Source organism: Leptinotarsa decemlineata, unplaced genomic scaffold (genome assembly GCF_025532065.1).
Source record: "Leptinotarsa decemlineata unplaced genomic scaffold, Ldec_3_MD MMD2_P_RNA_scaffold_5, whole genome shotgun sequence".
NCBI classification, from domain to species: Eukaryota; Metazoa; Arthropoda; class Insecta; order Coleoptera; family Chrysomelidae; genus Leptinotarsa; species Leptinotarsa decemlineata.
Genome location: NW_027412532.1, coordinates 6,752,593 through 6,777,243, shown reverse-complemented (window position 1 = coordinate 6,777,243; position 24,651 = coordinate 6,752,593). Strand labels below are relative to the sequence as shown.

The 24,651-nt window shown below is 35.8% G+C and overlaps 1 protein-coding gene across 1 annotated transcript in view; it reads left to right on the top strand.

The window, feature by feature from the left end:
- The window catches only part of LOC111508778 (coiled-coil domain-containing protein AGAP005037), a 407,581-nt gene that overhangs the window by 44,464 nt on the left and 338,466 nt on the right, over positions 1-24,651 (top strand). The window contains 1 exon segment of the mRNA XM_074169367.1: positions 21,952-22,008. Coding sequence (XP_074025468.1) covers positions 21,952-22,008 — 57 coding nt within the window.

The window sequence follows — 24,651 nt, the reverse complement described above, 5'->3', positions numbered from 1 at the left end:
AAGAAAACCACGTCAGTTTCCGTTTGAAACAGTTTATCTCGAAAACGGTTCAAAATAGAAATAGTATTATCTGAACAAAGTCATCCAAAATTGGATGTAGAGCTCAAAAATGTTGTAATATACAGGGTGTTCCATTTGAAAAAATTTAGTTCTACTCATTTTTTCATGAGATCAAAGTATCTGCATTTTTTGAAGACCCTGTATGAGGCAAATGAAAATATGACTCGTAGTGAAGATCCTTATAGTATCACTCCACTCCATTTCAAATTTGATCGTTTTAGTGCAAGAGATTTCAAGATTATCAGCATTTATAAAAGTTCATGTTTGGTAAAAAAAATATCGAAATTAATTTATATCTTCTAAAGGTATAGAAGAATAGTATATGCATTTGTTGACGAAGTGATAATGAATCATAATATGATATACGGGGTGTTCCATTTGAAAAATCAAAGAAGCCGCTACTTTATAGTAGAAGCGACAACGCCGCTTCGTCTAAAATATTTTAGGCGTGTAGGTCTTATTGATTTATGCATATATATATATATATATATATATATATATATATATATATATATATATAAATATATATATATATATATATATATATATATATATATATATATATATATATATATATATATATATATATATATATATATATATCCAAACACAAAAATAATTTTTAAAAAATGTACAGAAACACATGTGTATAAAATATGATTAAAAGGAATCGTCATAAAATTCTTGCAAACTATAATAGGGCCTCTCGATAAGAAAATCCTTTGTATATACATCTTGAGACCAGTATACAATATAGAATTTTTAATTAAAGTAGTGTTGGGTATGGGAAGACTCAAATTCAGGGTCTGGCGTGTGGTGTAATGAGAGACAATAGAGGGAAGTTCTGTTCTATGTTTATGCACTAAACAAACTGTTTCTAAAATGGATAGAGCATACAATGATGAAATTTTGTTTTGTTTTAAATGATACCGACCTGTAAGAAGGCATGTTAGACATCGCAGTTTATCCCTTGATACGAAACATAACTGTTTCGTATCAAGCTTCGAAGGGTGAATAAACGCCTTGGAGTGAGCCAATCATGGAAGATTCTTTGAGAAGTCCATGAATCTTCTTGCCATCCAGGTGTTCAATGTTTGTTTGGCAAAGCCTAAAGCGATGTCAATAACAGGTCCGATGAAGCTGCTTGTAGCACCATCTTTTGCAACGGAGTAAGCAGCCTCATTGGCCTCCAGGCCAGTATGGCCAGGAATCCAGACCAGAGCCAATCTGTTAAGTCTTCCTATCGAGGATAGTCGTTTTTGGCAATTTGCTACCAATTTAGACGTTGCTCGGTGGGAGCCAAGAGCTTCCAACTTCGCTTGACTGTCCGAGAATATTTTTATTGACTTGTGTCGCATAGGTTCCTAGGCAGGTTGATATCTCTGTCCTTGGTCTGCGACTGAAAACGCCTGCACCAGATCCTGGAGGTGTTTTTCATCCATCTGTGAACCAAAAACTATCTGCTCTCAATATTCCCTTCTCCCGGAGAATCCAGTCCTCTCTGCTCGGGAACAGTACTTTATAAATCAGTTCGTAGTTGACAGTTGGAGGCATAAAGTCGGAGCACAGCATTTCCAGAATGCTGTGACTTCCAGTGTCAACCAACAGTCTGTTGCAATCCGCATTGGATTGATTTGTGCAATTGGCAATTCGCACAATTCTGTATGCAGTCCATCTAGCCTCTCTCTTCAGCTCCGCTTAGCTTCGTCGGGGGACTTCTTTTCATAATATGAAGTAAAGATGAAATATGTCTTTTAGGTAAATGTTGGTAGGGAGGTTGAAAGCATCTGTGCACAAAATCAGGTTGTTTATTTACATTTTTCACCAGAGATCAAGAAATGTGGTGGGATCCCTACAAAATTACCATCTGCAATGACGGAGATGATGTTGTTGTATAAAAAGATAGCGACATGAGAGAAAAAAACTTTTTGTTTCATAACATTGGTAACAAAAATTATATTATTTCTTGGTATGTAACAGAGGTATGCAAAATTTCATTGAAAATGTTTGAAATTACTGAGATTAAATTCAAATTACTGCCACTATCCAATTAGCTTCGAATGAGGAACGTTTTTTTCGGAAAAGTATGCTCAGAAGTGGTATTATGAACGAAAAGAATCTATGAAAACCAAAAGTGAACGGGATTTTGTAATTAAAATTCAATTTTTGAATTTTCGATAAGTTTTACTTCATAGCTGGAATATAATCTTTTTTTTTTGTAAAATTTATTGTTTCTCCATTTGCCATATTTATAATTCCAGTAACATTTTCAACTTGATAAGGTCGACGTCTCCTCATACAAAAATGCCATCTGTGGGATGGACGGGAAATTTGAAGACGTTTATTTATCAGATACTGAATATATATTTTTTTATGAATGGAATATATTTGGTAGAATAGTGGACACTGGAAATATATCTCATACGGAATTATTCTCTTCAAGCCAGTAAAAACAGACTATAAATAAGTAATCGATAATAAAAGTTTATCGCAAATTAAAAACATCATATCAAGCATGCAAATAAATTAATTTTTTCTATTCACTATGAAACGTCTCATAACTCGTCATCTCAAAGACGTTCATTTTGAGATGTTACAGATGAATTCTTTTCATGCTCATATATTTGCTGGAACTCTAAACATCATGAATATATCTCATAACTCATGTTTTTTGTGCCGAGCAATGAGAAGTCTGTATTCATAAGTCCATTATAGTCTGCATACAAAACGCTGGAAACATAATGAAGATGGAAGATTTTAGTGATCCAAAATGATTTTATTTTGAGGCTACATTGGATAATTTACTACAGAACTGCAAAAAGTATCCATTATTTTGGTTCCTTATGAAACGGCACAAATTTAATGTATTTATGTTACATCCACACTATTTTCTAATTTATGATATACTGTTTGGAACCTTTGGTGTGGTAATGAATATTACTGGAGTTTTTTCTCAACACCAAATCGTTATTTATAACACCTCGACACGTGTTTCGATGACCAAGTGATCATCTTCGAAGAGGAAGATGTCATTTTTGAAGATGTCTTTGACGATGATCACTTGGTGATCGAAACACTGTCGAGGTGTTAAAAATAACGATTTGGTGTTGGGAGGAAACTCCAGTAATATTCACTATTTTCTTACTTCAAATATCTATTGATATATACTAGACATAATAAGCACATTTTTATGTGAATATCTCATGTGAGTGGATGTGAATACGTAATTTTTTCAATTTAGAAAAAGTCATTCCTATAATAATAACAAATATTGGTGCTGACGAGGCAATAAGGCAAGTGTTAGTCCGAAACATTGAATGTCCGATATTGGGGATGACCAGTGTTCCATTTAATTGAAATTTAACCTCTTTCATACACTATATTGCTACTTCATGACTTATTTTATTTTCAAGGTGTGTTATTATTTGCATGTCAAGTGTTGATTGCAGTAAATTCATCAATTAGACAGTAAATGGATGGGATGTGCCCTTTCAGCAATAGCAATTCATAGTCATTTAACCTTAATGGCCATGTTCTCTGTGTCAATGCCTCTTCACTTACTTCATATACATTTCAAATGAACTTTCTTTGGGTGAAAATCAATCAGTATTTTTTCATTTTGATTATTTGAAAGCATAACAAGCACACCCCCTACTTCTGTGGCTTCTATGGCTTCATACACCATGTGATGCCTTATTTGATCTTCGGAGTTCAGTTTCACATCCACTGTTTTTTCCGGTATGAATAACGATGGGATTATCTATTGTATCCTGTTCTCGTCCGGAAAAACAAAAATGAATTTCAGCATGCCTGCGGCTTCAGCGCCTACTTCTCCCTTGTACGTGTAATTTGTTTCGCTTTCTACGCGCATTATTAACGTGATTTTGCGTGTGTACGTACACTTTTGCGAATTCTCCCGGCATATATAGATCATTTTGAAGAGGTCTCTCCGGAAGTGGAAAATGCTAATGAAGTTCACATACCGGATGACTATTCAATGTGGCATGGGAGTTGCTTATTAGACGCCGAAGAAGCCCACCTGTTTAAAAAATCTGTCTATTCTCTGTTTAAAATCTGTTTTCCCGTTAACCAGCTGTCGCACCCCTACGAACGACAACACTCAGAAGTCGAAAATTGTGCGAGCTAAGGATTAACGAGGTCTTATCTTTCAACGTGTGATTCCTAACACGGGAGTACCTAGTATCTATGGCAGGGGTCTCCAAACTACGGCCCGCGGGCCAAATCCGGCTCGCTAGTGTCATCAATCCGGCCCGCGACAGCTAATGATTTACTGTCATCAATCTGGCCCGCGACAGCCAATGATTACCTAATTGTTGTTACTATTGCTGTGATAAGTTGAAGAAAACACAGAATGATAATTACTCGGTTTTATTTACTTGCAAGGTAAAAGTTAACGACAGAAATGATGACAAAGAAAACATAACTCAAGTATCTAAGTTTAAGCATAACTTAGATACTTAATTGAAATGAATCACAGTAAAACAAAAACACTAATGAGATTTATGTAATTGTGATTTTCCACCGACAATACTTTGTATCAAAAGAGATTTAAGATGCTCATCGGTTAATTGAGATCTCTAAACATTCTTTGTGTACTTCATCTTGGAAAACGTTTTCTCACACAAGTAAGTAGCTAAGGATTAACGAGGTCCTACCTTTTAACGTGTGATTCCTGACACGGGATGGACGATAGCAAGAGAAAATCGATCTTTCAGCCTGGGTCTTGAAACATCTACCAATACGGCGGTCATATCGAATGAGTGAACAAAGCACCCACGTCGAACCGACCGGCTATCGACATTTTGTTGTAGAGTACAATCTTTGAAAAGTCCGAATTCCATGTCAAGGTTCCAAATTTTTTTCACAATTACTGCGGAAAAATGGTATAACTAATTTGCACTATTGCTTTTTTTCTTTCTCATAGAAACTGAGGGGTATGACTGGAGCTGTCATGGATACTGTTTGTTTTATCCGGATGATTCAGCCGGTCTCATTTTCAATGAGAAGTTATTCGAAACAAAAAGTCTATTTTACTGTGCAGCAATCCATTTGAATGGTAGTTGATTCAATTACATACCAAATCTGGGAGTACAAACTGAATATGCTACAGCTTGGTGAATTTCGGGTTCAGACTTTGGGCCTATACCCGTACAGAGTTCAATTGACCCAGGACCTAATGGTAAATGGACGAGCTACTATGTATCTTGGACCATAATGGGTATAAAGCACTGGGCTATGCAGACGACTCAGTCATCTTAGTCCAGGGTAAATACGATAATGTAGTGAAGGAATGCATTTAGCAGGCCCTGAACATTATAACAAGATGGACCGAAGAAGAAAGGCTCAACATAAGCCCATCCAAATCGACCATAGACCACCAAGAGGACTAAAACGGAGGGTCTCGGACCTCTGAAACTTCGAGGTGAAACTACCTCATAGGTGGTTTGGAAACGTGTGCATATAAACGAATACTACTTTTACAACTTTTTGACTCGTCGTATCTCAGAAACGGTGGCTTTAAGAAAAAAAAGTATTGATACATTTTTTGTAGAGTATTTTATGATCTACAATTTTTATCTAAGGTTATTTTATGATAAAACTAATTTTTTTGAGGATTTTTGACCTTTGACCTCGAATAATTTTTTTTCCAGGCATCGCAATCATTCGGAATTTTGAAATCTTGTTTTTAACTATAAGAATAAAAGATAGAGGCGCTTCATGAAAGATCCTATAGTTGTTTCGAGATGGATTTTCCGTCCAGTTTATATCTGGAAGCAACTTCTTTGCATGAAGTATTCATCTATGTATAGAGTTTTTTTCTAATTACTTTCTTCCTTTGTTTGGAAGACTCACACATTTTTGTGTATAAAATTAATCACACCTAAAAATATATCCCTTTCAATTCAAGTTATGAAAATGTTGTTTCTTCCTTATCAAATAATTATCTGATCAAAACTTCTTTCTTATGCTACATGAATCACAACAAGAAAACACTTCCTTCCTAATTGTTTCAAATAGAAAATATTTTTGTTTAAAATATTTTTTCTCCGTTAACCAGCTATGGCACCCCTACGAACGACAACCCTCAGAAGTCGAAACTTGTGCGAGCTAAGGATTAACGAGGTCTTATCTTTTAACGTGTGATTCCTAACACGGGTTGGACGATAGCAAATGAAAATCGATCGTCCAGTCTGCGGCTTGAATCATCGACTCACACATCAACCGAATGACTGAGTGAACGAAGCACCCACGTCGAACCACTCGGCTACCGACCGACCGAAGACAAAATAAATTTCTAACAAATTAGTTGCTGAAGATTCTGAATGATGTTTTCTCATTGTGGAAAAGTAATTGGACTGAAATACTGAGAAATTCAATGTTTGAAAGCAATTTGTTTTTAATTTATTTTCCTCGAGGAAACATGTTACTTTATAAATTTCACGTTGTGATTTTATAAAAAACCTGCTATAATCAATCTCAATTGAACGATGCTGACAAAAAACGTTTTTGTATTCAATAACAGTCGGTTATCTAAATTGAATCTCTTTAAAAATAGTCATCACAAAAAAGGATTGAGCTTCTGAAGATTTTTATAATTATCCGGAACCGATTTCACTTGGAAATTTGTCATCGAAGTTTATGCTAGAGAAGTTCAGTGTTGAGAATAATATATTTTTAGGAGCTATCAAATTTTGAGCAGCTAGTATACAGTCCCATATTTTTGAAATTGGCTTTTTATTGACAAATCATATCCTGAATGAAGAAAACTCAGTGTTTCATTGAGAAAAATCAATAAAAATGGTATTCGAGTTTATATTCACCCCGTAGGTATAAGGAAATAAATTGTTGCTAAATAATCATTTGATAATTAATGTAATCAACAAGTTCAAAAACATGAAAAATAGAGATAAAGGTCCTAAAAATATGAGCGATAGCTCATTCCTTTCGGAATCACATCTGGAAACATGTTTTTGAAGGATTTTGGTGCAGGTAAAAATTGCAATTGTGATTAACAAAATGAGATTAGAAAAATGGTATTTAGTTTTTCGTTAATAACTCAAAAAATATTGATATTTGAGCAATTTTGAAAAGAGCTCGTTGAAGAGGAGGAAATTTCCGATAAAAAAGTCCTGACTCCCGAAACTCTATCTACATTATTTATAATTTTAATTTGACTTTGAAAATAGGGTTCCGCGTGGCTGTTACGGCATTTTTTATAACTATTGCAAAATGAAATATCTAAAAATTGTTGGTAAAATTGTTTTTTTCCAATTGATATTCAGCTATGTCTGTTTTCACATTAAACAATGGCAGTTATGGCAGGATATGAATTTTTTACGTAATTTGTTTATTAAATTGTTTCAAACAAATAGAGAAATTCAATATTTTTGAAACATTTTTTTCTATTTTGTTGTCTAGAGATAAGTATGATTAAAAAAAAATTCTCAATTTTAATTTTTAATTGTTTAAAATCGATTTTTTTATATTTCGATTTTTCAATTAATTAGTTAAGAAATAATTTCGATTATAAATAGTTCGGCAAAAAAATTTTCCTATTTATTATTTGATTGCTTATTAGTTTAACAATTTATTATAAACAAATATTGTCCAACCTTATATTTTTTTCTGAAGCAGAAAAAACCTATAAAAACAGCTGTATATAAAAAAGAGTCATACATTTTTTTTATTTATTATAATAGTAGAGGTGATTCCGAATCGAATAAGCTATCGCTCATATTTTTAGGACCTTTATCTCTATTTTTCATGTTTTTGAACTTGTTGATTAGACTAAATAAAGGAACCATATTTTCCTTACCATCCTCGATACAGTGGCTAATGAGCCAATCGGTATACACCCATATAATACCATACTTTCCAAGAGTATCTTTTAGACAGAAATCGGATAAAGAAAGCAAAATATCTCATTCATATTTCCAAAGAAATTGTAGCAATTGATCATTCTTATGTAAAATACATTTGAAATACGAAACATTCCTTGCAGGAGAAGTCAATAGATGAATGACAAAAAAATGTTTTTGGGAAAGAAATGTTTTGGACTTTCACTCCATGTTTATACAAAAAATGTGGTAATCTTCCAAAGAAAGGAGGGGCAATTGATTGCGAAGATGAATCTCATACACATCTCTCCATACACAAATTGAAAGAAAAAGTCCTCTTAAAATAAATACTTTTATATGAACATTGAACTGTATGAAATAAAATACTTTCGTAACAGCTATATTTATACGAACATTAAATTATATAAAAACAATTTTTCCATCCACTTTGTACTTCCAACATTCGTTATGGAATTCAATAAGATTTCATTCATAGGATTCCTACACAATATAGTATATTTATAAAAGAGGTGGGCTTTCACTTACATGAAATACTGTAATCCTTAATGACAGACATCTTATGTTTCGGATGTCTTCCTCTTCAGTATCAATCCAGACAACAGTACAATTTGAAGCAACCAATTTATTCATTAAATTATGACTTCATGTCACTAATGAGTTGAATTCACTCATGTTATTGATGACAGTATAACATTTGCTTATTTGATTCGAAACCAGCCATAGGAATCTTGTTTGAATTGAAAGGAGTATATTTTGAGGAGAGATACATTTTTTGGGAAAGAAAGCTTTTGGCTTTCTACTTCTTCATCTTTATATAAAAAATGTGAGAATCTTCCAAGGAAAGGAATAAAACAAAAAGCTTCATAAATGAACTGTTTACAAAGATGTAGGTACTCCAGTTTGTACTCCAAACATTCGTTATGGAAGTGAATCAGATATCATTCACAATAATGCTGATAATAATAAGAATAATAAGAATAATAAGAATGCTTATTTATTTTCCAAAAAAATTATCTTTTCTAAAAATATACCCCTTTCAATTTAAACATAAATGTTATTGTGAATAACAGCTCACACTGGATATTTTTAATGTAATGAACAAAAAAATATTTACACTCATTCCAATTATCCCCAGTATAATCACCTTCGCTGAAATTCTCTCAAAATAGTTATCCCAAAATAGGACTCATAGAAATATATCCGTTGAAAGTTGCTGTTATCATACGTTGTTGTATTATTGAGCAACGAAGGTATCAAAACATCACATCTGGAATAGCGTAACGCTTCCTCCTGTCTATTAATAAACTCTAAAGGGGTTTCTAACCCCAGACATAATAATGTAGGCTTAGGAACGCAGTAAACCCGCCACAATATGTATATGTTTATATACATCTTGAGGAATTATGATTCTGGAATGTAATGAAGTCACAAAATGAGTAGTTTTAAAATATTTTATGTGCCCCGGCGTTCGTAGTTGATAAGGGGACGGTATTAAGTAATTTTATAGTTTCTCCAGATGTTTGTTTTCGTGAAAGTAAGCCTTTAATATTGTAAGATATCTTCCGTTGGGATATACCTCTGACATTCAGTCCAGAGGGCTTGGTGAAGTTATGTTGTCCCAACTGTTGGGGACTTGAGAGTTTTCCCACGAGATTAATTCTTATGAGACAGTATTGATGTATGGAAATTGAGAAAACAGCTCTAGGAAAATTTCAAGTTAGCCCCTCTTGTTCAATCTATAAACAAAGTTTATACAATTATTGAATATTTCATTTTGATAAACGATTTCAATTTGATATAGTTGAGGAAGAAGATAGCGAATTTCATTAGTTCGGACTTCCATTGTCTACTATGATTATACTCTGATTCGAAATCTGCTTCGAGAACAAATGAAATTGGAATGAATAGCTGAAATATCAATCATATTAAGCAATAAAACGTGAAATGAAAACACAATGAAACGAATAAAATAATCAAGTTACAAAATGAAAATGACCACAGAGAAAAATGAAATAAAAAGGAATAAAAATCAAAACGAGCAAAAAACTTCACGACATTTCGATTGTTAGTATCCACGATTGTCTTAGGTTCCAGAGATTCAGCTATTCAAAACTTGTCTAGATTCTAACTTCCAATAATACAATCAATGCAAAAAAAAATTATTGACTGCCAACAAAACAAGCACCATCATCATTACTTCGCATTCATTTTCAACATCTCACGTTGGTATCGAGGCTAAGTATAAAACCTATCATGTCGACGACCTGGGTTCAATTCTCATACCGCTAAATTTTTTGTATTTAATTTTCCTCACCTGCAGATTTCCACTAGGACTACGTGACTGGTGCCTGACAAGGGACCTCAAAATTGAAGCCTTAAGAAGGCCTGAGCATCCTTCTCTGCTGGGATTACGTCACACGTTTCTCTTCCCCACTCACTAAAGTCTCTCTCTGAAATACTACCAACGACGCGTGACCTTGAAATGCGTTCATTCCTGCTTTCTTCATCTAGATTTGAATTCCCCGCTGTACCCGCGGTAGCTTCTGATTGGTCGGTTGTACGTCGGCAAAAGGGGGAGAGTGGAGGTGTCTAAAGGGGTCTACTAGGGGTCTACTAGGGGTATTCGAAGTCACAGAGCAAGATCAATCAAACAGTTCCGAGGTGGAAAGCTTTTACACCAACGTTCCTGTCGAAGAAGCACTTTAAATCATACAGAGGAAGTTATTCGAAGACGAGGCCCTGGAAGATAGAACGAACTTACCCATATGTAGAACTCATCATGGAATTACTAGAATGCTGTGTATGGAACTGCTATTTCCAACTGAGGGATGAATTCTTCACGAAAGATGAGGAACTGCCAATGGCATTGCCACTTCTACCAGTTACAGTCAACATAAATATGGAGTCTGTTCATTGAAGAAGCCCACAAGGAACCCTGAGTCCCAAATATGTCACTCATAGCTAGAACAACGCAATCGAAAAACATGGAGAGTCAATAGCTATTGCGCTTGATATTTCTAAGGCCTTTGACCGTATGTGGCATGAGGGTTTGCTGGCCAAACTTCGATGCTATGGCTTGTCGATTCATTTTTGTGTATGGCTCTCCAACTTCCTGAAATAATTTTTCCGGCAAGTGGCCGTCGATGTATATCGAATACTTTTACCATCAAAGCTGGTGTTTCCCAGGGATCCATATTATCTCCAACACTCTTTTTTTCTCGTCATTCCAGGACATCGGTAGCAGGAGGTTGTAAATCTTAATGGGGATTTAGGGGTGATTCGAATTGGGGTGAAAATAACCAGGTTTAATTAAGTGCCCAGGCATCGATTTTCTTCAAAAATAAAAGAAAATAAATGTCTCCAAACTGGAAATAATAATTTCAGGCCAGACAATTTCGCTTTTTGTTTCGAAAGTTTGTTGGGGGTTAAGGACACCAATTGGTGCTCTACTACTTTACTCTTGTTGTAGTAAGGCTTATATTATTTTCATTTTGCCTACCTAACCTAAGCCTATCACTTCTAACCTGAACCTTAACTTTTTGGGTCACCCATTATTCTCTTATTCAACAATCAACTGTTTGACCACACTCAAAAGAAATAGAGAAAATATAAGGGAGGGAAGATAGGAGATGGGTAAAATGCATCTAAGATTGCATTATCAGAAATCCTAATAACTTCATTACCAATAATCATCTGGAAGTTACTTTTTGGACTGTCTGATTGGATTCGTTACCAAATACCATGGCTATAGAATTTTCGCATTCAACAATAGGAAATACCTACTGACTAGCAACTGTAAGAATGTTGTCCGGGTCATTATTCAAAATGTTGGGACCAAATATAGAAGTCTAAAATTTCTAGTGACTACGACCTGAGAAAACCTTCTTGAGGGGAGTTATACCACCTCAACAGGTTCCAAAAATTATTTTATATTTTCATCTCCTCTCCAGTTTCACTCAGATTCATATGCTGTCTTAACTATCCTGGTGGTAAATAAAATAGAGCAATTTGAGTTCTCACTTTTGGTGGCAATGAAAATATTGCATTTCTTTTAGTGAATTCATTTTCTATCAACTGCAACTACAATTGAAGTTTCGTGGAAATAGCAATCGCTAAATCGTTGGCTTATGTGATAAAAATGATCATTCATTGGTTGGCATTTGTGGACAAACTAATTCTCATAATAGTAAAAGCACTTATCCGACAATAATATTACTGAAAATGCCTCTTCCGATGAAGTTACGCTTCGCCCTTTTCCAGGTCGGCTCAGAGATGATTACGTGAGATAATTTGCTTTCACAGTATTCGATCGGATGTTCTTTTGGTGAAATAATGTGGAAATCATGCGGATGGGAATGAAAAGTGATTATCTCGGATTGAAGGGGATTGAGTACTTTCTGATGCATGTTGTACCATCCGCTCGACCTGAAATATCTCCCCTTCATGTCTTCAGGCTCAGACATACAGAGTGGAATTCCGATCAGGTCGAACTACACGAGAAACTGAGAATGAAATCAAATGGAAGAAAGTGACCATAATAATTTTTTACCGAACGAAAGTGAAGATAAACACATACTAGCTGTATTTACAGAAAAGTTGGGAAATTAATTTATAGAATCATGGAATCATGAAATATCGAATGACATGAAATATTTTCAATCCGTTTCTTCAACTAGAAACTTTGGTTGGATTGGAAAATTAGTGTTATAAACGAATCGCTTCAACGTGGACAATTCAAAAAATGTGAATCTTCAAATTTTGCGGGCTATGTATAGTACAGGGTGTAACTGAATGAGTGTAAAACATTCAAGGACGTGATTCCTCATCGAAAAAAATATAGGATATAGGATATAAAATTTGTATAACAATTTTTTTCGCAAGAACTGAAAAAGTTACAATATTTAAATTAACCTGACATTTTGTACGACCAAAAAGACACCCCATGGTTGTAAGGGGTGGAAAACGCAACCCCTAAAATTTATTTCCAATGTAACTTTTTGTCTTATTATTTGTTTACCATTCAAAAATTTATTTCCGATAGCCTGTTTCATTTTAAACAAAAAATGTCTATTGGGTTTTTTGACCAAAATAAACCAGTTCGTAGCAAAAATTATTTTACGAACAACTACAGAGATATATCGTCACAAATGCAAACTGGATTTATTGTTATTTTGTAGTTAGTACCTGCATTAAACGATTAAATGGTAGTAAACATATTAATTACAAAACACACAACACGTGGAAATCATAGTAAATGTTCAATGTCGGCGCATTGAGCCACGTATTCGTTCAAATATTCCTGGAGTCTCTCTGATTACTCTGCACGCATCGATGATGCGGTTTTTTAGGTCCTCTACATCGCGAACAGGAGTACGATAAACCAAATGCTGTAAATGGCCCCAAATAGAGAAATCGAGAGGATTGAGATCCGGAGATCGAGCGGGCCAGTTCTGTGGTCCTCCTCAACCTATCCACTGATTTGCATATGTTTCAGTTAAATGCTGACGTGCTACTTGACTAATATGGGTGGGAACCCTATCATGCATAAAAAACATATCCCTTCTGATGCGCAAAGGAACTTTCTCCAGCAGTACTGGATGCACTTCTCTTAAAAATTGAACGTATGCCTCACCATTTAATCGAGGAGGTAGAAACTGAGGCCCAAATAAATCATCCCCAATAACTCCGAGCCACACGTTATGAGAAAACTGTTCTTGATGGTTAGTTTCGACAATAGCGTGAGGGTAATCATCAGCCCATATGTGGTAATTATGAAAATTAATAATCTTGTCCCAAAAAAACTACATTTGTCTACGAATTTTATCGTCTTCAGAAAGTCATAATTTCTTCTAATCATTCACAGCATCCAATTGCAAAATTCAAGACGGTTCGGAAAGTCTCGCGGTAACAGTGCCTGTACTCGTTGCAGATGGTAAGGGTATAAGAGTTGTTCCTTTAAAATTCGAAATACTGTCATATGATCAACATTTAGCAATCTTTCTAGTACTGGTAGTAGGTTGTTCTTCAATCAAATTCAGTACTGCTTCCTCAAGCTGTGGTGTTCGTACTTCTCGATGGCGACCACAATCCTGCGTTCTTTTGTCGAAAGAACCATATTCTCGTAATCGTTGATGAAGTCGAGCAAATATTCTTTGTGAAGGATGCTGCCGTTGAGAATGCATTTCAACATATCTTCTAGAAGCTTCTAACCCATTCCCTTGCGACAGACCGTAAACGTAATGCATATCAGCCATTTCCTCATTTGTGTATGCCATTTTAATAACAAGTGAATTATTAAAGTAACAAATTAAGAACAGAACAACACACAATTAGTATTAATTCAATTTCAAAAATTCACAAATTGACAGCGTCATAACAATTTAATTGTCACTATTGCTAATAGCGACCTACTAGATATATTAGTTTCGTATTTTCGCATTTATGACGATGTATATCTGTAGTTGTTCGTAAAATAATTTTTTGCTACGAACTGGTTTATTTTAGGCAAAAAACCCAAGAGACATTTTTTATTCAGAATGAAACAGGCTATCGGAAATAACTTTTTAAATGGTAAACAAATGATGAGACAAAAAGTTACATCGGAAATAAATTTTAGGGGTTGCGTTTTTCACCCCTTACAACCATGGGGAAAACCAAATAAATCACTGGCTAAGTGTCTTTTTGGTAGTACAAAACGTCAGGTTAATTTCAATATTGTAACTTTTCTAGTGCTTGTGAAAAAAATTGTTATACACATTTTATGTACCCCCTGCAAGGGGCTGTATCTAAGGGATGCTCCAATGATATTTCTTTATATGAAAGGTCCTATCTTTTTTTCGATGAGGAACCACCTCCTTGAGTGTTTTACACTTATCTAGTTACACCCTGTATAGTATAAGAACCACTAGTATCATAAAAACTGAACCCATCGTGGGTTTCCTTGCTCGCTTTCCTTGTTGGGGGCAGCGGTGGTGAGCCTGGGGCTGGCTGATTTTTCCTGCGCTCCCAGAAGTTGTCCTTGGGGGCTGGCGCCGGTACCCATTTCGTCGCTGGTGCAGTGGCCGCTTGGGGTAGGTTGCCTCTGTTTTTTCTTAGTTTCGACCTCCTCTGCCTTATCTTTACAGATAGTACAGTCTATAGAGTTATCGGGGTGGTCTCCGCTGCAATTAGCACATTTGGCAGGTTCCGTTCATGGTTTTGTGCGTAGCACCTCAGGGCCTTAAAACAATTATTGGTGGCATCCCCCAGAGTTGATACCTGTGGCATTGCACCAACGATCGACTGTTACTACGAGGCTCCCATCTGACCCTAGTTTATAAGACAGATGGAAAATTTCGTTTGAGAAAATTAAGGGTGACATCCCTATTGGTGAGGACCATGTATAGTGGACGTCTCTTAGTTCTCAGCCTACACACGGATGCCACGTCAAGCCTGCACTCAGTGCCGATATTACTCTCAATCTCCTCAATTTTAGGAGCAAAGTGCAACCCCCGGAGAACAAAAGCATGGGTCTCTTTCATCGGACGGGTGTATGTGTGGAATTCTGCTTTGGCTTTCTTTATGGTCTGCTTTCTTGCTCAAGACCCAGAAACTAGTAAGAGAACGTTATAGTGGAATGATTATTATGCGAAGATGTCTTAAACTCCAGGATAAAAATACTTGATACGCATTTTGTTAACAGAGTTAGCATCATCAGAAGATGACTGAGTCAATTGTAGTCAAGTCGTTGATAACCTCCCATTGTCATGCTTATAAATCTGAAATTCTTTCAAATACATTCATTGAAACTGAGATTTTGGAGCTGGTTGTTCGAAAACTGCAGAATTCGACATTTGTTGTTTTGGGCTGGCCTTTTTGAAACTCAGCAGATAGTTGTTGGTTCACAGATGGATCAAAAACACCTTCCGGTTCTGGTGCAGGTGTTTGTAGTCGCAGACCCAAGACTGAGATATCAACCTGCCTAGGAACCTATGCGACTGTATTTCAAGCGGAAATTTACGCTATTGAATTGTGTGTGGAGAGATTGGAAGAAACCAACCTCATACACAAGTCAATGAAAATATTCTCGGACAGTCAAGCGGCGGTGAAAGCTCTTGGCTCGTACTCAGCAACATCTAAACTGGTAGCAAATTGCCAAAAACGGCTCTCCTCGATAGGAAGACTTAACAGATTGTCTCTGGTATGGATTCCCGGCCATACTGGCCTGGAAGGAAATGAGGCTGCTGACTCCCTTGCGGAGGAGAGTGCTGTAAGCAGCTTCATCCATCCAGAACCTTTCAATTTCATCGCTTCAGGGTTTGCCAACAAAGATTGAACACATGGATGGCAAGAAGATTTATGGGCTTCTGGCAGAATCTTCCAGGATTTGCTCACTCCAAAGCGTTTATTCACCCTTCGAGCCTGATACTAAACAGTTGTGGACTACAGTAGGGATGCATTACGATGTCTAACAGGCCTTCTTACAGGTCACTGTCATTTGAATCATCATATGCAGAGACTCGGACTGTCGGAAGACAGTGTGTGTCACCTCTGTTTAGAAAGTGATGAAACAGAAGGGCACATACTTTGTGCCTGCCCCGCTGGAAACCGAATCAGGTTTTTAGAGTTTGGCAGAGCCGTACTCCTACCATCTGACCTGAAGGACAACTCACCATTCAAACCCAGCTTCTTTAAGAAGTTAGGTTTAATTGATCGAGTTTGAATAGGTGTGAGCCACAATAAACCCTTGCGGTTGCCGTAGAGGGTCGAATAGATCCACTCACTTTGTGTCTAACCTAACGTAACCTGTTGAAACTCAATTTCAAATCTGTTTCAGGATAATTAGATACTCTTAAATATTCCTCAACATAAAATACGAACTATTTTTGTATCTTTTATTTCATCGTTATTGATTTGATACTAAATCATGTGATAGGATCTTTTTATCAACCAAACATTTCCACCTAAACATGAACGCAACGAAGAGAAAAAACATCAATTAGATTAAAAAAAGTGCCAATCCGTTTAATAAACCTGCGATACCTCGTAACTGTTTGAAAACAGAGTAGGCGTTTGTCTTATTGAAAATTGCCGATGGACATCTAAGTGGGGGAGGAGATAGAACAGTGGGTGCTAGGGAGACATTCAGTGAATTTCAGTAAAAATATTGTGTATTCGTTAGTCGTTCTGAATCATAGCTGACGAACGACTGATTCTTGTGATTCCGATTTTATCAGTGTAGATGAAAACTAATAGCTGCTGTTCAGGATAAGATGTGTTCAAGATGCAGTCAGTGCTGCAGTAGAAATGACGATGATGAAGATTTTCCATCAACAAGTACCTGCTCAGGTAAATTGGTTATTTGTTTTTCAATAATTCTGTTAGTGTGACATGAAAATGAGATACGTACTTTTAAGAATTCGTTGCGTTTACTGTTTTCACGAGTTTTCTTCAAAATAATAAGGCGAATTATCATTTTTCTCAAGAAATATTAATTTATTCATCAGTTTCTATTTTGTCTCTGTTGAAAAACTCCTACTCAGATAAAATAAACTTGTACCAATGACTTTCCCAAGCCTCGAAGCAGTTCTGATATGAACTTTTTGGTATGACCTTGAACTCTCTCAACGATTCGAATTTCATCTCCTCAATTGTCGCAAAACGCCGTCCTTTCATGGGTTTTTCCAATTTTGGAAACACATAAAAGTCGCAGGGAGACAAATCTGGTGAATACGGTGACTGAGGCATGATAACGGTGTTTTTTTTGGCAAAAAAATCACGAACAAGCAATAACGAGTCAGCAGGTGATTCATCGTGATGCAGAAGCCGTGAATTGTTTTCCAACGGTACCGGACATTTTCTTCGTATTGCTACTCGCAAGTGGCGCATAACTTCAGGATAATACTCTTTATTGACCGTACCGTACCACCATGTGCCAAGAACTACTGATGCACCACGCTACGGTAATCGAAGAAAGCAGTGAGCAAAACCTTGACATTTGATGCGACTTGGCGAGCTTTTCTTGGTCTTGGCTCTCCTGGGCTCTTCTATTGGAACGATTAGTTTCTATGTCATAACTATATACACATGAATCGTTACCAGTTTTGACCTTTTCGAGCAAATTTGGATCGCCGTTGATGTCATTCAACAATTTCTGAGCGATATTCATGCGACGGTTATTTTAATCAAAATTCAGCAATATTGAAACGAATTTTGCTGCCACATGCTTCATATCCAAAATTTTTGAAAAAATTGCATGGTATGAGCCAACCGATATGCCGATATTCTCAGAAACTTCTATGATAGTGATTCGCAGAACAATTTTCTTCACTTTCTCAATAATTTCATCGGTATTGATGTGCTTGGGTGTCCGGGGCGAGCGTCGTCACTTGTAAACATTCTTCTGACTCAGAGTACAATCATCGTATGTCACTGTTACCATTTTAAGTGTTGTTGAGTACTTAACTCTATTTTGTACACAACAATACGTGTAAAACATTTTCAACTTTCACACCTCTCACTAACAAACTGAACATGCTAAACAGTTGAAACTGCCAAGCCAAGTTACTTTACGGCGTTTCGATTGTTATTATCCACAATTGTCTTCGGATGATGACTGGACTTATTCCTCTGAGATCTGAGTATTTTTAGGTCATTCGAGTGCTTTCACCTATCCCCTTTTCAATATCTTCGCTTCATCGGTTTTAGCGGTAGCTGACCGTTTGGCAGGAGTTGGTCGTGTTCCGCTCGATTATAGGTTTCCATATGTTGCGTATCTCTACGCTAGATTGGCTAAATGCATTGTTGGACAACATATATGCGGGTTCTTTGAATTTTCTCCTAAACCAGTGTCCCTCCTTGTGGATGATTTCAGCTTGAGACCACTTGATGTTATGTTACTGAGTCCAAACATGCTCTGCTATTCCTGATTTACTGGTTTCTCCTCGCTGTGTGTGTTTCTTGTGCTTGGCAATGCGAACTTTCAATGGCCCCTTAGTTTCGAAGATGTATGACTCTCCGCACTTGCAGGGTATCCGGTCAATGCAATTCTTGAAATCACAGTCTGCGTTTGGTGGCCTGGTTTTCGTGAGGATGCTACAGATAGAGTTCCCAGGTCTGAAGCAGGTTCTGATTTTATACTTGGACCCAATTCCTCTTATCCTTTTCGACAATCCTCTGTTATAGGAAAGTACAAGTACTGATTGTGGCGACTTTTCTTCCTTGTGAGGCTCTTGCTGTCTTCTAGTCAAAGTCTGTTTCACCATCACTTTGGAGTAACCATTTCGTTGAAGGTGTCATTTCTGATGATGTCTCGTCTCTTCTCGAAAGTTTCCTTTGTATTACAGAGCCCGAAAGCATGGTCTACTAGATTATTGATGATTCTTCTCTCAGTCGATTGATGGTGGTTGGAGTCCTGGCTCAGATACTGTCCAGTGGGCGTAGGTTTTTCGTATAACAGATGTTTCCCATTCAGTGTTGGTCCTCTTCACCAATACGTCTTAGAATGGCAATTCGTTGTGGACTTCCTTTTCCATTGTGAAAGTGATAAAAGGACTTACGTTGTTGATGTGCTCCAGAAGGTGTCTAGTTTTGTATTCTCATGGTTTCATATTATGAAGGTGTTGTCAACACATCTCAACCAGACTCGAGGTTTCTTGTGGGCTTCTTCAATGGCCAGAGTTTCAAACCACTCCATATATATGTTGGCTATGACTGGTGAAAGTGGCGATCCCATTGGCAGTTCCTCATCTTGTGTAAAGGATTCGTCCTAGTAATTCCATGATCACTTGTATCGGTAAGTTTGTTCTATCTTTCGGTCCCCGTCTTCGGAAAGCTTCCTCTGTATGATCTCAAGTGCTTCTTCGACAGCAATGTCTGTGTAGAGGCTTTTCACTGGTCTGATATCATTTTGTCAGCGGAAAGATGAGGATAATAAAGGGTTTGAGAAACTTTCCTTTCTCCTGGTTTCAGAAAAAATACATTCTTCATATCAGGGCTACACAGGTTAATCAAAATCAGCAAAAGGTCAATGTCTTTTCCCACCACTGTCACATATTTAATGGATGAGGCCAACCTAAGATCTGTTGTGATAGTTCATCGATTGATAGCCTTTAATAATAAATTTTGGAGTGGAAAAAAATTGTTTTTTGCGGAGTCAGATGGAATACCCCAATTTTCAACTACAGAACGGTTTGTCGAGGAAAATAACCTGAATGGTAAATTTTGTAGAAAATTTTATGTACTTTCAATTTGTATACGCAGGTATTTCACGTAGAGTTGATAGTTTCCGATTTATAAGCAGAATACTGATAAAAAAATTGGATTTTTTACCTTGTTTTTACGAAATTTTGTTAGGAAATCCTATATTCGGATTCCGCACCCCAAAAACCATTAAACATGAAATAAATCGAAACTACCACAACAATTTCGCGTTAGGGGTTCCTTTGAGCACAAATTGACTGTATTAATATGCTGTGGATAGTCGAAGAATCAGTCGTATCCCAGACATATTGCTGAAGTGAATCAAGTAACGGGTCAGTCCATTCACAAGCATCTGCAAGCATCTGTGAGGAAACATGAAGGAATATCAATCGAATAAAATTCAATGTCTGTCGTGGAATTGACTAGGAAAGTAGTTGTTTTCCTGCAAGTACTTGCCAGATTTTGCTATGTAGAAACATTGGTAGATGTGAATGTTTCGAATTTCAGTTCGAAATATTCATGAACATCCATGAACATTGTTATTATGAGTAGAGACTCCTATAGATATTAGGTTTTCATATTTAGAACCGAAAATCCAGAAACTCGCAATCCGCTTCCATTTTGAACATATATTTTGCTGAATGTGAGAATGAACCAGATGGTGTAAAGTCAACACTAATTTAGATTCAAAAGGATAAACAGGGGTGGAAGACAAACAATGAACTCAAACTGTTTGTCAACAAAAATAAAATAAAAATTGAATGAAACAAATTCAAGAGGGAATCAGAGCGTGAAGTTTATTTAGAGGAATGAGCAGAGGGAATTTTCTATGAAAATCTATTCTTAATTTCCAGTTGAATCATTTCAGTTGGACTGTTGAATAGTTTTTGAGCTAAGTTATAACACAGTTGACCATGATGAGGAGAGCCAGCATAGAGAAATTAGAAATATTACAAAGTCTGTTTAGTTGGGAAAAGTTGCCCACTCGAGAGCTTTTCCCAATGAAGTTTCAGAATTTAAAAATTTTCCATTGATTTCGGAGACATTCGATTTGAAAGGTACCGAATTTCGAAAATTTCGCTTTGATTTCTTTCTAGTGCCATGTTTTCGTTGACACCATCACCAATTTTAATTTTTTATATGGTCTGGAATGGGGTAAAAGTTGGCATTTATGGCTACAACTTAACAGATCAACATAATCACGTTTTTTTGACATATTCATAATCTCTGCTGTCCCTCTCACTTCAATTCGGCGGTCTTCTAGTACCATTTGGTGAACTTTGGCGATATTATCGTCGGAAGTTGCAATTTTTTGACGTCCCGAACGTTCATCATTTCTCAAACTCCTGCGGCCACGTTTAAATTCAGTTGCCCGAAATTTCACTGTGGTAAACGATGGTGCAGAGACCCCATAAACAGAATACTTACGTGGAAGTATTGCCTTTTAAAAACAAATATTTAATCACAGCTCGATACTCGATTTTGTCCATTTTCATAAAAAACACTCACACCAAGTCACTTAAATGACTGTTACATAACAATTGCACGTATAAAATGGTGGAAACTTTGGTAAGTAACTGTCAACAAATGAACAACGATATTCGCTAGCTTTCATTTACGAGTGCGGCTACCTTCACGACGACGTTGGAAACTTATCAGACCACCCTTGTATGTGGTGATTTATATCTACCAGGTAATAACCTTCGTCGAGTATTGTTATAGTAGGGACTGATGAAATGTCACAACCAATTTGTCTAAACAGCATATCAATTTTGGTGAATTTTTGAAAAAGGTGAATTTACAAAATAATTGAAATTTTTTCTTTTTTCAGAAGAAGAATGGAACGCAGATGGAAAGTCAGGAAGAGGAATTTCTGGAAATGATAGTGGTGAGTGATGCATTTGACAAATAATTCAACTGTTATAATTCAAGTAAACGATATGGTGCAACCTAACTTCCAACAGCTCCCCTTTAATAATATAGTTAATAATAATTTCGTTATTCAATAATCAATTCAGATAACATAAGAATCACAATAGCTGTATATATATATATATATATATATATATATATATATATATAAAGCTATTGAATACACAAAGAATAGTACCTGATGTATATATATATATATATATATATATATATATATATATATATATATATATATATATATCTGTATATGGCTTCAACTTTCTTCGAAAGCTTCTGATAATTTCATTCATACTCTCTGTATCACTATCACTGTCGTCATTTAAATCAATAATGTATTTATATGGAAGTGTCCAATCTCCATACATTCTTTTTCAAGTAAATTTACTCTTTTAATCATTTTATGCCAGTCTTCTTCGTTAATATTAGATACTTCTTCTTGTGGAATTGGCCGCGGTGGTAGTGCGCCCGACTTACGATCGGAAGGTCGTGGGCTCGATTCCCGCCTCGACCAGATATTTTTCTTGAGAGAATGTATCTGGTTGAAGCTGGAATGATTCTGCAACCGTGTTAGGAATCACACATTAAAAGGTAAGACCTCATTAGTCCTTAGCTCGCACAAGATCTCAACTTTTGAGAGTTGTCCTTCGTATGGGGGCGATAGCTGATTTTAGCAGATTTTAAACAGTTTTTTTTTCTTCTTTAATAAGCTCTATAACATTCTCATCAAATTTTGGAAAATTATTTTAACGCCTGATGATTTGTTTAATTTTTCCCCAAATTAGTTCGATGGGATTGAAAACACAAAAATAGAAGGAAGTCTCAATATGGTGTGTCCATACTTTTCAGCAATATTCTCAAGGGCATACACTTTTTCCGAATGTTTTTATCTGTAAAACTTCAAGTAGTTGGTTTTGGTATAGTAATTTTCAAAATACAAATTGTTATTTATAAAAAACTTTGTATTTCATCTTCCCTCGTATTTTTATTCGGTTTGATGAGCTGTCGCGAATGATGGGAAGCTTTGTCAAGAACTATTACACTATTTGCATCCAAATTTGGGATCAATGTGTTTTCAAACCATTCCTCAAAAATATTAGCTTCCATGTTCTTATGATAGTCAACATTGCAGTCCTCAAGTTTTTTTCCACATAATTTCAGAGAATGTGGAACCCATCCTTCACTTCCTCCGCAATGCACAATGATTAGTCGCGATCCTTTGTTTGCAGACATGTTGGGCGTATACATTCTCGAACCACCCTTTCGTAACTGTGTCGTGAGTGTCATACCAAGTTTCGTCCAAATGGAAAATTTGTCGTTATTCTTGTCTATATTCAGTTATTTATTTTGAGTATTTGTTACGCAATTCCACTATTCTTCTGCTTTCCATAACTGCTTGACGTTTGTTTATTATTTCACATCTAACTCCTAGTTTCTTCATCCAATTCTGAAGGGTTTTTCCTCAGCAGCTCACGTTATGGTCGGGAGTATTCAATTTCTTCCTTATGAATTCAGTTGTAGGAATCTCATTGCTTTGTAACAGTCGTATATTGGTTTTTCAATGATTTTATTAGATGAACATCTGAAAGTTTTGGTATTCCTGTATCACATCGCGTCTTGCGTTCATAAGGTTTCTTTTTAACTCTTTCACGTACAGTAGAGAAAGGAACTTCGGTCAAATGTGATGTTGCTTGTAATAGTTTATTTTTCTCGAAACCAAACTTGAGAAGTATATTCTTATATATATATATATATATATATATATATATATATATATATATATATATATATATATATATATATATATATATATATATATATATATATATATTAAAACATACTCTCTGTATTTTAATATTCAAATGCATCCGAATCTTATTCACTGGTATCTCTTTTTCGCATTGTTTACCATCGCTATTGGTATCACTACACTGGAAAAAGTCTGCGTTGTTATCACACTCGTTATTATTATTAGTACTTGTCCAAGGATGTCACATTTCAAACAGATAACAAAAATTTCAAGTAATTATAACTGCACCAATATCGAATTTCAACACTCAAATCGCGATCAGTTCCTGAACTGAACATTGATGACACCACGGCAAAGACCGTTAATTTTATGACTCTTCAGCCAATCATAAAACTCGGTTAGTACTTTCAACATTCCACTGATTTGTATTGTTTTCGTTTTCCATAGAAATCAAATCTGTTACCACCTTTTTCAGACATACAAGATCGAACTTGTTACATTCAGTTGAAACCATTCACGTATAGTGAATTATTGAATCGACACGTGGAACACATTGAAGTGACCTTTATTCACCAACATGGTTTCACAGATTTCTAATTCAAAATTTGCGTTTGACATTTCAAACCCCTTCGATTATTTGAACATTAATTACTAACCTTTCACCGAAAAATTCATAATTTCCTTTCGAGAAATTGGATTTTCCATCAAATTCAAGAATGAAATTACAGACTTCAATATAGCTAAGTCATATCATACCTACTATGTGTCACAGGATAAATTTCGTACGACAAAATTCATTTCCAACTTTCCGACCACTTATGAGAGTCTTCCTTTTAAAATTTCCAATTAGTC